The sequence below is a fragment of the Dama dama genome, chromosome 29 (genome assembly GCF_033118175.1).
Source record: "Dama dama isolate Ldn47 chromosome 29, ASM3311817v1, whole genome shotgun sequence".
Lineage (NCBI taxonomy): Eukaryota > Metazoa > Chordata > Mammalia > Artiodactyla > Cervidae > Dama > Dama dama.
In genome coordinates, this window is record NC_083709.1 from 33,959,902 (window position 1) to 33,973,487 (window position 13,586).

General features: G+C 35.4%; 1 protein-coding gene across 3 annotated transcripts in view; it reads right to left on the minus strand.

Moving 5' to 3' along the window:
* Positions 1–13,586, minus strand: part of DENND4C (DENN domain containing 4C) — a 111,373-nt gene that overhangs the window by 59,077 nt on the left and 38,710 nt on the right. For all 3 annotated transcript variants that reach the window (XM_061132123.1, XM_061132124.1, XM_061132122.1), the window contains exons 7-11: positions 12,670–12,736; positions 11,542–11,600; positions 10,514–10,658; positions 7,466–7,641; positions 452–552 (exon numbers count right to left, since the gene is read on the minus strand). In XM_061132123.1, coding sequence (XP_060988106.1) covers positions 452–552; positions 7,466–7,641; positions 10,514–10,658; positions 11,542–11,600; positions 12,670–12,736 — 548 coding nt within the window. The remainder of the gene's footprint in view (positions 1–451; positions 553–7,465; positions 7,642–10,513; positions 10,659–11,541; positions 11,601–12,669; positions 12,737–13,586) is intronic.

Below are 13,586 nucleotides of genomic sequence, written 5' to 3' on the forward strand. Positions count from 1 at the left end.
CATTGGCAGAGGCAAACAGGGAGGCACAGAAAACATGCCCAAAACACCATGAACCACAATAGTTATTTCTTACTACTGGAATTTGTTTTGTAATGAGACTCCCATGAAACACAGCAAAATTATGTTTAAATTTAACAAGAATTTTTTTATATACATTCTTTCATTAAAAATATCCCTTTTTACAGTTAGAGAGTTTGGGATCGACATGTACACACTGCTATATTTAAAATGGATAACAAACAAGGACCTATTATATAGCACAGAGAAATCTGCTCAAAGTTATGTGGCAGCCTGGATGGCAGGAGAACTTGGGGGAGTGATACATGTATACATATGGCTGAGTCCTTCTGCTGTTCTCCTGGAACTGTCACAGTATTGTTCATCGGCTACACTCCAACATAAAACACAAAGTTAAACAAAAAAAAATCCCATCTTTTTTCCTCACATTTACCTGAGAACAGCTGGGGATACAATTTCTTCAAGGTGCTAATCAGACTTTTGCACGGCTTTTTGGGAAGCTGCTTCCAGTTCATGCTCTTCTTTTCATCTGATCTATTAAATAACAACATCATTAATAAAGTCTGTTATAATCTGTCTTTACTTAAACAAAATTCTTATGTCAAATTAAAAAAGAAAATGGAAAGGGTATTTATACTGATGTTACAATTTAAGAATCTGCATTCTTAAATGATCACTTAAATTCTTAAGGGACTTCCAAGTTCTCTTTTCATTTCAGTCAACCTCAGCCAAATCTGGTCATCTCATTCTAACCCTCCAACACAGACTTTCATTAACTGGAGTCATGAATACAAGACAAGTCTTGTATCAGAGTTACATTTTAGAATTATAATATTTTAAGTGTCAAACTTAACTGACTTGAGACTTCAAAGTACCTATCAACAAATATCAGAGTCAGTAACATACAGAGTCTGTATGTCACAAACAGTAACAAAGTCTACAAAGATGAAAGCACTATATGCCAACCATGAGTTGGCGCTAATGCTATGTATCAAGCCAATATCACTTATGAACATCAATGCTAGAATCTTAAATTCCTAGGTATATATTTCAGGGATATTTTTGAGTATATTAACCATATACTCAAAGAAATATGCGTAATAATGATCAGAGAGGCTTTATTCATACTTTAAAATTTAACTGCAATCTAAAAAGCCATCAACACTGGTAAATATTGAAAACAAAGGAGAGCTACATGTATCAACGTAAGTGAACCTCATAGAAAATGCTAAGTAAAATAGCAAATCAGAAAACTAGACAAACGTAAAAGCTTTTAAAGCATGCAAAACAAAATATCATTTATACTAGTATAAATATAATGTGTATTAAGTGGAAGATTCATGCAAATTATTCACATTATTCTCTATAATTCTTTGGTACCTAAAACATTTAATAATTGTACAATTAAACATTCAAAACTATTTTAGAAATAGTGTTTTGATCTATAGAAATTATACAGAAGTTATTTAAATCTGAGCAAAATTAACAATCTCTGTATTATCTTATTCAGAATAGCAAATAAAATGGGGTAAATCTTTGAGTTACAACTTCAAAATAATTTCCAAAGCACCACAATATATGCAACCTTGAAACAACTTTTTCAGGGATAGTTAACTAAAAAATAACAAAATCTGTACTACAAGAAATATTTAGGGCTTACAAGCAGTTCATTGTTTCCAGGCGGTAAGTAAATCTAAATGTTCACAGTAGGGATCAAGTAGGTAGACAAACAGGATATGGAGCTCACTTCCCCCCATCAACACATCAGAAAATACCTCAACACATGGAACAATTCTCATGAAAAACTAACTGAAAACTGGCAGGTGAACTACTGTACCACCAAGTCAATAAGACAGATACACACGGAAGGAAAGAAAAGTGATTTGAGTTGGGACCTGTGTCCATGGAGGGGACTCAGAGGAAAAAGATTATAAGGTGGACACCCAGTCATGGGAGGGAGCAGTGAGAGACAAATGCAGGGCACCCCAGTCTAGGAATCCTATGCAGGGGAGATAAGCCTGTTTAGAGAACTGCTGGGACTAATAAGAGGTAAAAGAAAAACAAATTTTTCAAAATGGAAACAGTTTAAGAGCTCTCAAGAATAACATTAAATGTACCAATATTCACCTTATAGGGAGGGGTACCAGAAAACAGAAAAGGGGATCAAAAATGTATTTAAGGAGGTTATAGCTAAAAACTCCCCAAACCTGAGAAAAGAAACAGAGAACCAGATAAAGGAAGCACAGAGGATCCCAAACAAGATGAACCCAAACAAACCCGCACCAAGAGATACTATACTTAAAATGGCAGAATTTAAAGGTAAACAGCAAATTCTAAAGGCAGCAAAAGAAAAACAGACACTTTGAACAGACCAATCACTGGTACTAAAATTGAATTTGTAACTTAAAAAATTCCCAGAAAACAAAGTCCAGGGTCAGGCAGTTCCTTGGGAAATTCTACCAAACTTCTCTAACAGTACTCCAAATTATTAAAGAGGATGAAACACTCCCAAATTCATCACAAGACCACCAATACCCTGTTATCAAAACCAGACAAAGGCACTACAAAAAAGACAATTACAGGCCAATATCTTTGAATATAGATGCAAAAATTCTCATCAAAATATTAGCAAATCAAATCCAACAATATATAAAAAGGATCATACACCACAATCAAGTTAGACTTCCTCTAGCAACACAAGGATGGTTAAATATAAAAAAAATCAATCAAAGTGACACACCACATTAACAAAAGGAAAGGGGAAAACCACGTGATCATCTCAACGGACACTGTAGAAGCAACTGATAAAATTCAACCACCACTCATCTAAAAACTCTCAATAAAGTGGCTACAGAGGGAACAAATCTCAACATAATAAAGGCCACATATGACAGTTCACAGCTAACATCATATTCAATGGTGAAAAGCAGACATCCTTCCCGTTAAATTAAGCATCTAAATTGGAAGGGAAGATCTCAAACTGTTACTCTTTATAGATGACATGATACTTTATATAGAAAACCCTAGAAGAACAACACAGATGAACTTACCTATAAAACAGAAAGAGATTCAGAGACACAGAGAACAGACTGGTGGGTGACAAGGGCGAACAGGGGAGGGAGACAGATGGACTGGGAGTTTGAAGTTGGAAGATACAAACTATTACATCCAGAATGGATAAACAAACCCTAACATACAGCACAGGGAACTGTGTTCAATATCCTGTGATATACCGCAGTGGAAAAGAATATTAAAAAGGAATGTATGTTTGTGTATCACTGAGCCACTATACCGTACAGCAGCAACCGGCACAACATTGTAAATCAACTACACTTCAATTAAAAATAAATTCTGAAGAAAACCCTAAAGTCTCCACACAAAAACTATTAGAACTAATCAATGAATTCAGCAAGCTTGCAGGATACATGATTAACAGACAGAAATCTGTTGCTTTTCTATACAGCAATAATGAATTATCAGAAAGTTTTTTTTAATAAACCCCATTAAAAGCTGTATCAAAAAGAATAAAATATCCAGAAATAAACTTAACCAAGAATGTGAGAGACCTACACTCTGAAAAGTCATAGAAGGAAAGTGGAGGTGATACAAAGAAATGGAAAGATATCCCTTGCTCATCTTGTACTGAAAGAATTAGTATCACTAAAATGGTCATGTTACTCAAAGCTACAGATTTAATACAACCCCCATCAAAATACTCATGACATTCTTCACAGAAATAGAACAAGTAATCCTAAAATTCATGAACAATCACTAAAGACCTCAAATTACCAAAGCAATCCTGAGGAGAAAGAACAAAGCTGAAAGCATCACATCCCCGATTTCTACTGTACTACAAAGTTACAGTGATCAAAACAGCAACAGCAAAAAAAAAAAACCAGCAACAGCATATTTTATGTCTGGCAAAACACCACACACATAGGTCAACTGAACTACACAGAAAGCCCAGAAATAAACCCATGCACCTACAATCTATTAGTCTATGATAAAGGAGGCAAGATTTACAATGAAGAAAAGAGTTTTTTCAACAATTGGTGCTGGGAAAACTGGAGGGCTACAGGTAAAACAAATGAGATTAGAACATTCCCTCACACCAAATATCTAGACAAATTCAAAATGGATTAAAGACCTAAATAGATGACCTGAAACCATAAAACTCTAAGAGAAAGAGAACAATAGCAGGACACCCTTTGATATAAATCAAAGCAGTATTTTTTGGATCACTCCCCTAAGGCAAAATAAATAAAAGCAAAAATAAACAGATGAGAATTAATTAAACTTAAAAGCTTTTGAACAGCAAAGGAAATCATCAACAAATCAAAATGATAACCTATGGAATAGAAGAAAATACCTGCAAATGATATGACCAACAAGGAATTAACACCCAAAACATCTCCTACAACTCAGTATCAAAAAAGCAAACAATACAACTCATTATCGGCTCATACAACTTATTATCAAAAAAGCAAACAATGCAATAAAAAAAATGGGCAGAAAGAACTCAAGAGACATTTTCCCAAAGACATACAGATGGCTAACAGGCACATGAAAAGCTGCTCAATATCACTAATTACTACAGAAATGCAAGTCAAAACAATTTTGAAATGTCACCTCACATCTGCCAGAATGGCTATCATCAAAAAGAAGACAATTAACAAATGTTGGCAATGATGTGGAGAAAAGAGAACACTCATACACTGTTGGTAGAAATGTAAATTGGTAGTGGCACTGTGGAAAAATGTACGGAGGTTCCTCAAAAAGCTAAAAATAGAATTACCATAAGACCCAGCAATTCCACTCCTGGGTATATGTCCAGAAAAAAAGAAAACACTAATGTAAAAAGATATATGCACCCCATTATTCATGGCAGCACTATTTACAATTGCCAAAACACGGAAGCAACCTGTGTTCATCAACAGATAAATGAATAAATACTATTAACAGTCTGGTTCCAAATAGGGTAAGGAGTACGTCAAGGCTGTATATTGTCACCCTGCTTATTTAACTTATATGTAGAGTACATCATGAGAAATGCTGGGCTGGATGAAGCACAAGCTGGAATCAAGACTGCTGGGAGAAATAGCAATAATCTCAGATATGCAGATGACACCACCCTTATGGCAGAAAGCAAAGAAGAACTAAAGAGCCTCTTAATGAAAGTGAAAGAGGACAGTGACAAAGTTGGCTTAAAACTCAACATTCAGAAAACTAAGATCATGGCATCTGGTCCCATCACTTTATGGCAAATAGATGGGGAAACAATGGAAACAGTGACAGACTTTATCTTGGGGGGCTCCAAAATCACTGCAGATGGTGACTGCAGCCATGAAATTAAAAGACGCTTGCTCCTTGGAAGAAAAGTTATAACCAGCCTAGACAGCATATTAAAAAGCAGAGACATTACCAACAAAGGTCTGTCTAGTCAAAACTATGGTTTTTCAGTAGTCATGTGTGGATCTGAGAGTTGGACTATAAAGAAAGCTGAGCGCAGAAGAATTGCTGCTTTTGAACTGTGGGATTGGAGAAGACTCTTGAGAGTCCCTTGGGACTGCAAGGAGATCCAAGCCAGTCCTTCCTAACAGAAATCAGTCCTGAATATTCATTGGAAAGACTGATGCCGAAGTTGAAGCTCCAATAGTTTGGCTGCCTGATGCAAAGAACTGACTCATTGGAAAAGATCCTGATGCTGGGAAAGATTGAAGGCAGGAGGAGAAGGGGACGACAGCAGATGGGACAGTTGGATAGCATCATGGACTCAATGGACAATGAGTTTAAGCAAGCTCGAGGAGTTGGTGATGGACAGGAAAGTCTGGCGTGCTGCAGTTCATGGGGTCGCAGAGTTGGACACAACTGAGTGATTGAACTGAACTGATTGACAAAAAAAGAGTGAAATGCTAACATCTGCAGCATCATGGATGGTCTAGAGAATATCATGCCTAGTAAAATGGGTCAGACAAAGATAAATACTATGTGCTATCATTTATATGTAGAATCTAAAATACAAAACAAAAAAAAGGGACAGCAAAACACACTCACATTTACAGAAAACAAACTAATGGTTACCAGTAGAGAGAAGAAAGGGGAGAGGGGCAAGATAAGGGTATAGGATTAAAAGACACAGACTACTATATACAAAATAAATAAGCAACAAGCATATACTGTATAGCAGGGGTCCTCAACCTCTGGGCCATAGACAGGTACTTTAATGGCAGTATTAGATTAGAAATAAAGTGTACAATAAATGTAATGTTGCTCAAACCATCCCCAAACCATTCCACCCACCCCCAGTCCATGGAAAAATTATCTTCCAAGAAACTGGTCCCTGGTACCGCCAAGGCTGGGGACCACTGCTGCATAGCACAAAGAATTATAGCCATCAGCTTTTATAACCTTTACTGGAATATAAGCTATAAAAAGACTACATCACTATGCTATACACCTGAAAATAGTGTAATTTTGTAAATCAACTATACTTCAATTCTTAAAAAGTATTGAAAGCTCAAATAAATAAACAAACATAGTATGGAGCTACAACAATACCACAATTACAGTTTTCAAAATACAATGGTAGATTCATTTCAAAATTATTTTTTAAGGTACATCAAATGTTTTCTTCCTTCCTTAAATTATTCTTTGGGTTCACGCAAGCCTATTTTCCCCAACCAATTCGACTGTTGTAACCACCGAAGTCTCATCCCAAATTCTTTCTCTATTCATTTTCTACCGATATCAAACAGGAAAGAATAAAAGCACCCCAGGACCTGGAATTTGACACTTACACTAGGGAACTTTCACTATTTACCGCTCTTTCCCACTTTGCTGCTCTTGTCGTTGGGGATGGGGTGTGGAGGGAGCGCCTAAACATCCATCTAGAACTGGATGGATGAAGCTGCTTTTACGAGTGTGGTACTCTCTCTGAACCCTCAGTTACACCACTGCTATACAAATTTATCACCTAAACACAAACTGTGATTGATTTTTAGTATCAATTTCTCTACAATCCCCGTAAAATTCAAATCTTGAACTAAGGAAACAGCATAATATTACCCTATATTGTGATAAGGTCACTATGTTGTGACTTACACATGGATTCTGAATTAAACCTAGACATCATATTTCTTGAGCTCTGAAAGCAGGGTTTACCCTTTTTCTTTTTAAGAATCCATATTATCTTCTGATAAATATAAACATCTCCTGTCTACCATTAACATTATTATCCAATATAAACTATTATAATACTGAACACATTCTTTTTCAAACTATGTAACATTCCAGGACTCTGATACCTGTCCTGATTGAGAATCACTGAATTGAAGATGAAGACTTATTAACAACTTTTAAAAGTAGCAATTTGTATATGCTTTCGATGAGCTACAATTACATGTGGAGAAAAATATAAAGGGACATAATACAAAAAGAATCAACTTACAGATATAACATGTTTGTATCCAAGTCAATGCAAACAACATCTTGTGGTGGGTCATGAAGATCAAAGTACCTTGAGTCAACTCCAACTATAAACGGTAAAGGTGCACTGAGCACTGCCGCCAGTGACAGAGGACAAAGGGGAATATATGGGCATTGCCACTGAAATGGAAAGATCATCTGGGAAAAAAGTTTTAAAAAATTAACCAACTTTTAAATTTGCAATAAGAATTACGTAATTAACTAATATTATTGAAAGGGACCGTTAAAAAGCAGTTAAAGTCTAGTTTCTTTCACTTTAAACTTCATTCCAAAATATAAATGACTATAAAACATTACAGGTTAATCCTATGAAGCACTGTGATTAAAACCTTTAGGCATGACAATGATCATAAGCACAATTAAAATGCTAACAGCTCTTTGAACATTAATTCTAATGTCTATAGAAAATCCACATTCCTACTTTATGGAGAAAGTGAGAGAAGGGAAAAAATTGATGGAAATTTTATAAAACAAATTCATGATTTTTAACTGATGCATTTCATCCATCTATTAAATTTCAAGATAACCTCTGATTAAAATTCAACTAAGAACACCAAGAACTAAACAAAACAAAAAATTTAAACGATTATCTTGGGAATAGTAACAGTCAACTAAAAATTTCAACAAAAAATCTTCCTAACTGCCCAAATAAACATAAAATGTTCCACTTCAACTAATATTAAAATTTTAATCACTGATGACAAAATCTTTCTTCTATTATAAAAATCTTTGCTATCTTTCAAGGTCTAGTTCAACTGTCGCCTTACCCATCATTACTCACCCCAAATAATTACCTATAACATTTACTACCTCTGCCAGTTATTCCAGATGGTTATATAGAATTGGAATTCTGTCTTCAATCATTTACTTGCTTTCTGACAATTGAGCACTTAATATGTACCAAAGACTGTTCTATACGACGGGGCTCTAACAGTGTATAAAACAAAGCTCCATGCCCTCATGAAGTTTATAGTACAGCATAAGAGTCAGCAAACTTTTTCTGTAAAATATACAGAATATTTTATGGCTTGCAAACCATAATGCGTCTGTCACAAATAACTCTGCCTTCATGGATGAAAGCACAGGAAATATATAAATAAATGGCCTAGGTTCCAGTAAAACATATTTTAAAAAAACAAGCGGCAGCCAGGATTTTACTCAAACACCTGGTCTAGCAGGGAGAGAGAAAACAAAAAGAAGACGTAATAAACAGACTATATGCCATGTGAGAGAGTGCTAAGTGCTATGAGAAAAAAAAAAAAAACAGTAAAGCCAAGTAAAAGGTACTAGAGTTTAGAACAGCAGAGAGGAAAGAGGGAAAGTAGGCTATAGTATTAAACAGGCTAAAGCGGGTAGTCCTCATTAAGAAAGAGACACTGGGCTGAAACTTGAAGGTGGTAAGGGATTTAGTCAAGGGGATATCTAGGAGAACAGCGTTTTGAAGAAAAGGAACAGCCAGGCCAAAGACCGTATGGTGTGAGGACTGCCTAATATGCTCCAGGGGTAGCACAGGCGGAGCAGGGTGAGCAAAAGGCAGAGAAGTGGAAAATGAGATCAGAGAGCAGAGGTACAGAACTGCTTGCAAAAGACCTTGCAAGGACTCCAGAGTTCCTCCAGTAAAAACTGACCATCTTCCATTCAACAAAAGGTATGTTATACCTCCAACTATGTAAGAAATTTCACAATAAAACTACTGAACAACAAAATACAACATCCTTATTTTCATCTTTGACTTTCACAGCACAATCAAAAATATAGTCAATTTCACAAAAATATTCACTGGTTCCACCAATTCTTGCTACAAGGCTCCATTAACTCCTCAATATTTTTTGATATCAAAATCATTCTCCTTTTGCAGAATTTATCCTGTCACCATTCTTTTCAATTTTCTTCTCTTTAAATGCTAAGTTGCCTTACTATCAAATCCTCATTTATCAACAGTCTTGCAAGCAACATCGGTTACATAAATTTCAAGCAATCTTGCATTTTAATAAGATTTCCAAGTTCACATTGTAAGAGACTAAACTACAAAGATTCAGAGAGAGGGCAGTAGATAATCCCTAAAGTTTTATAGGAAGGAATATTTGAGTGGGAACTTTCTAAAACTAGTCAGTTTATTAACAAATATTTTCACATTATAACTACTTTTGCTTTCACATGCAACTGGGGAGGTTTGGAATAATTAGTATATAACTAGGATCTTTGTCCCCCATGAACCATCTCAAATAGCTATTAGTGTTTTCAATCCTAGCAGCATTTCTTTGACCAGATTAAGATCTTGGAGACATACCCCATTTGTCATTCAGCAAGTATTTACTGAGTGTTTACTCCATGCTATTTAACTGTAATAAGTGCTGAGGACACAGGAGTGGAAAAGAGACCTAGATCCCTACCTCCATGTCAGTAAAATGGGGAAGGGAAGAAAGGAGAGTCAACTATTTTAAATTAAACAAATAATGGAAGATAGAGAAATGGAACATCCAAAATTCAACACTATGGACCTATAAAGCCCTAATGATCAGACCTCTTTCTAACTGCAATGGGATGCCATCAAGAGGTTTTAAAACCGGAGGGGACTTGAATTTTTATTTATGCTTTTCACAACAGCAAAGCATTTGTACATTGTTCAATTTTACAATCACCTAGATTTTCGTGTATGTTACTGGCCCACAATGATTAAAGGTTCAAATTGGGAGAAAGTCATGCCCACAATTTAGGGCAGCTGAAATTGACTAGAGCTTCTCATTTAACACAGTAAACTCCATTCACAAGTTCTATTTTTATGTAATCATATAACTTCTCTGAAGAACTCCAAGATACGAAAAATTAGAAACTGAAATTTTCTCTCAATACAAATTACTTTTTTTCTTTATATTATCTCTTTGCCACTCTATTACTTTATGTTAAACATTTAGTGGTAATTTCAAAGTTGCTTTCACTGAAGGAAATTTCCCTTCAGAGTAAAAATTCTCTCAAGAATTCTGTACTAAAAAGAAAATTCTATACTTACAGCTACAACAGCTTCAGCTACCCCAGTCAAAACAGCTGGCCTGAGAGAATGCAGCAAGATCTTACTCTCGAGTAAAACGAAGAGCAGCAGCGTTGCACAATTCTCAGGACCCAGGTTCATTAACAAGGTGCTGAAGTTCGCTCCACTAGAAAAGGAGAGAAAGATTATCAACTATTTCACCAAAAGGTACTAAGCTTTGCTTATTATTTTCTGAATATTGATACATTGAGAATATAACATTAACCTCAAGTCCTGATTTAGTCATCACTGCAAACTAGCAAAGTTAATGAGATGGTGCAAGAAAATGATTCAAACTCATCCTTCGGAAACAAAGGGGGCATTTATCAGGAAAGATCTCCCTAAAGAACAGCCGTTTGAGCCAAGCTCAAAAGAAAGAAGGTAGAGGCTGGTGGGGAGACAACATTTGCAAAGTTCCTGAGGCAGGAAAAACCATCTGCCATGTTCAAGAAATTGAAATAAACATATTGTGACTAAAGCACAGGAAAGGAAGAGGTGAATACAGTAAGAGATTATGCCCCAAATAAAAATATTTGCATTCTCCAACAATTTTATATTAGCATCCTCAAAAAGGCACATTGCAGTGTGAATAAAAAACTGGAAAACAAGAGCAAAAGGGTGCCAGTGAAGAGGTTCATAACGAAACAGCTCAGGTGAAGGCCGTACAGAGCCTGGACCAGCCACGCAGACGAAGAGAAGCTAAGAGATTCAAGGCATTTTAGGAGGTAAAGGCAGTTCACCTGAAATATTTAGTAATAAACTGGATATGGGGAGGGGAGATAAGAGGAAGAGGGAGATACTCCCTACATCTGATCTTGCAACTCTCTTTAAGTGTTTCATTTTTAAAATGGTGAATGACCCCTACCATACAACCAGCTATCAAACTTTGAAACATTAAGGTTATTCTCCATTTGTAAAAATAGCACAGTTCTATCATACTAACTCTTAAAATATATTAAAGCATTCTGATCCAAGTGAATAAACGTATTATTTTATATACCATTAATTACCTTAGTGGTAAAGGTGTAGAAACTGGTTGTGATAATATTAATGCATCGTGGACTGACAGCTTAAAAAAAGAAAAAGAAAGATAAATTAACGAAGCCAAATTTGAAACCTAAATATTTATATCAAGGGTAAAATGGAAAACTGTTTAACATGCATACTGATACAGTTTTGGAACCATGTACTAAAATATAAAACAACAGCTGTATTTACTTAGAAGTATATAGTTCTTTATAAATGATTAAATCAAATGAATTTTGATTCAGTTAGTCAATTAAAATACACCTGTTTAAAAAGAGTAACTGCTTTTTAAAAGCCTTACAAATATTTATTTTGTATTTGGCAACTACTTAATGTGTATTAATACTTGCTGAACTAAAATACATTCTAAATAAATAAATAAAATAAAAATACATTCAAGATTAACAATACCTGATTATCCTATATAAGGTTGGTAACTATCTTAAAAAAATGGTTAAATAGCTTGCCTCTACTCAAAGTGCCAGTCTACAAACTGTTATCGGTCTAGGAAGAAATAGTATATAGAGAGAAAGTGATTTAGAAACTTTTATGGCAATTTGACATTGCTCTCATATCCAATTACATTATCAGTGAACTCATGTCTTTGGACAGGGTATAGACCTGTTCATGTCTACACTGACTGCTTATGTTATAAGCTATATGCTTATACAGGTCTGCCATCGACTGGAAATAAAAAGAAACTGGTCCTTTAACAAAGACAGTTTGAAGAGCACTATTACAGACACCTTTACTTATGCCCTCCAACCATAACTGATTTCACATTTAATATTTATTAAGTCACTCTGATATTAAAAACTTGCCCTCAACATAATTCTGGGTTTTATGTTATTAAAATCAGCTACATAAAGTTAGGCCACAAATGGACCAATGATGATGTCATGAACAAGTATTATAATTATTCCAATTCTGTATACCCTAAATTCAAAAAAAAGTACAAAAGAGTATTCGCTAAAGATACAAAATATAAGAATTCAAGGACATAATGGATGCATCTTGCTCCACCTCAAACCCAAAGGGCCATAGAGTCCACACTGCAATGACTGGAATGAACATATGCCACCCTCCCCTCAAACATACTCTTTTTTGATTACCTGTACCAGGATTCTTGGTCTTTGAGGTGAAGGAAAAGGGATGTTTTGCATAAAATGTGAAATGTGCCTAGAAAAAATTTTGAAATAAAGACAATTACTTTTCTAAAATACTTCATGGATTTTAACAGATCTTAAATATAATTGATCATCCCGAATTTGACAAAGCCACTTACCTAAAACTTAATAAACAAAAGTCAATGTGCCATTAGAAGTCAGAAAAGACGTGATTTTAAAAAGACAGTGACTCCACATCTATTTTTCTGGTTCTTAAAACATTTCCATGACAAAGAGAATTACAAATTGAAGGGAAAACATGTAGAGGTCAGTCAACACTAAAATCAAAACCTTACTTTAGTATTAAAGAAAGTGAAAGTGAAGTCGCTCAGTCCTGTCCAACTCTTTTCGACCCCACGGATTGTAGCCTACCAGGCTTCTCTGTCCATGGGATTTTCCCAGTAAGAATACTGGAGTAGGTTGCCATTTCCTTCTCCAGGGGATCTGCCCAACCCAGGGATCAAACCTGGGTCTCCCACATTGTAGGCAGACGCTTTTACCATCTGAGCCACCAGGGAAGTCTCAATTACCTCACCCTTAATTTCTCCATCAGTTTAGAGATGTTTTAACTTGAAATGGTCATTTGGATTGGTTGGGGTATGTGTGCACCAACAGCTATTTTTCTCTTGGTTATTTGAGAATAAGCATGAAGAACACACACAATGCAACGTGTATGTTTCTTCCTTAGCTGAATTCTCAAAAAGAATTCTCACATTTTTATGTGATCATTCTCACCACCACTCCTTAGTTCTAAATTCGAAGTCATGGATTCTGTGAAGAAGCGAGCAAGTAAAAAGCAGGATGACTGTGATTCTCCTTCCCTTTCAACTCTTTATGCTTAAAGTTAAGTAAACAATGAAATG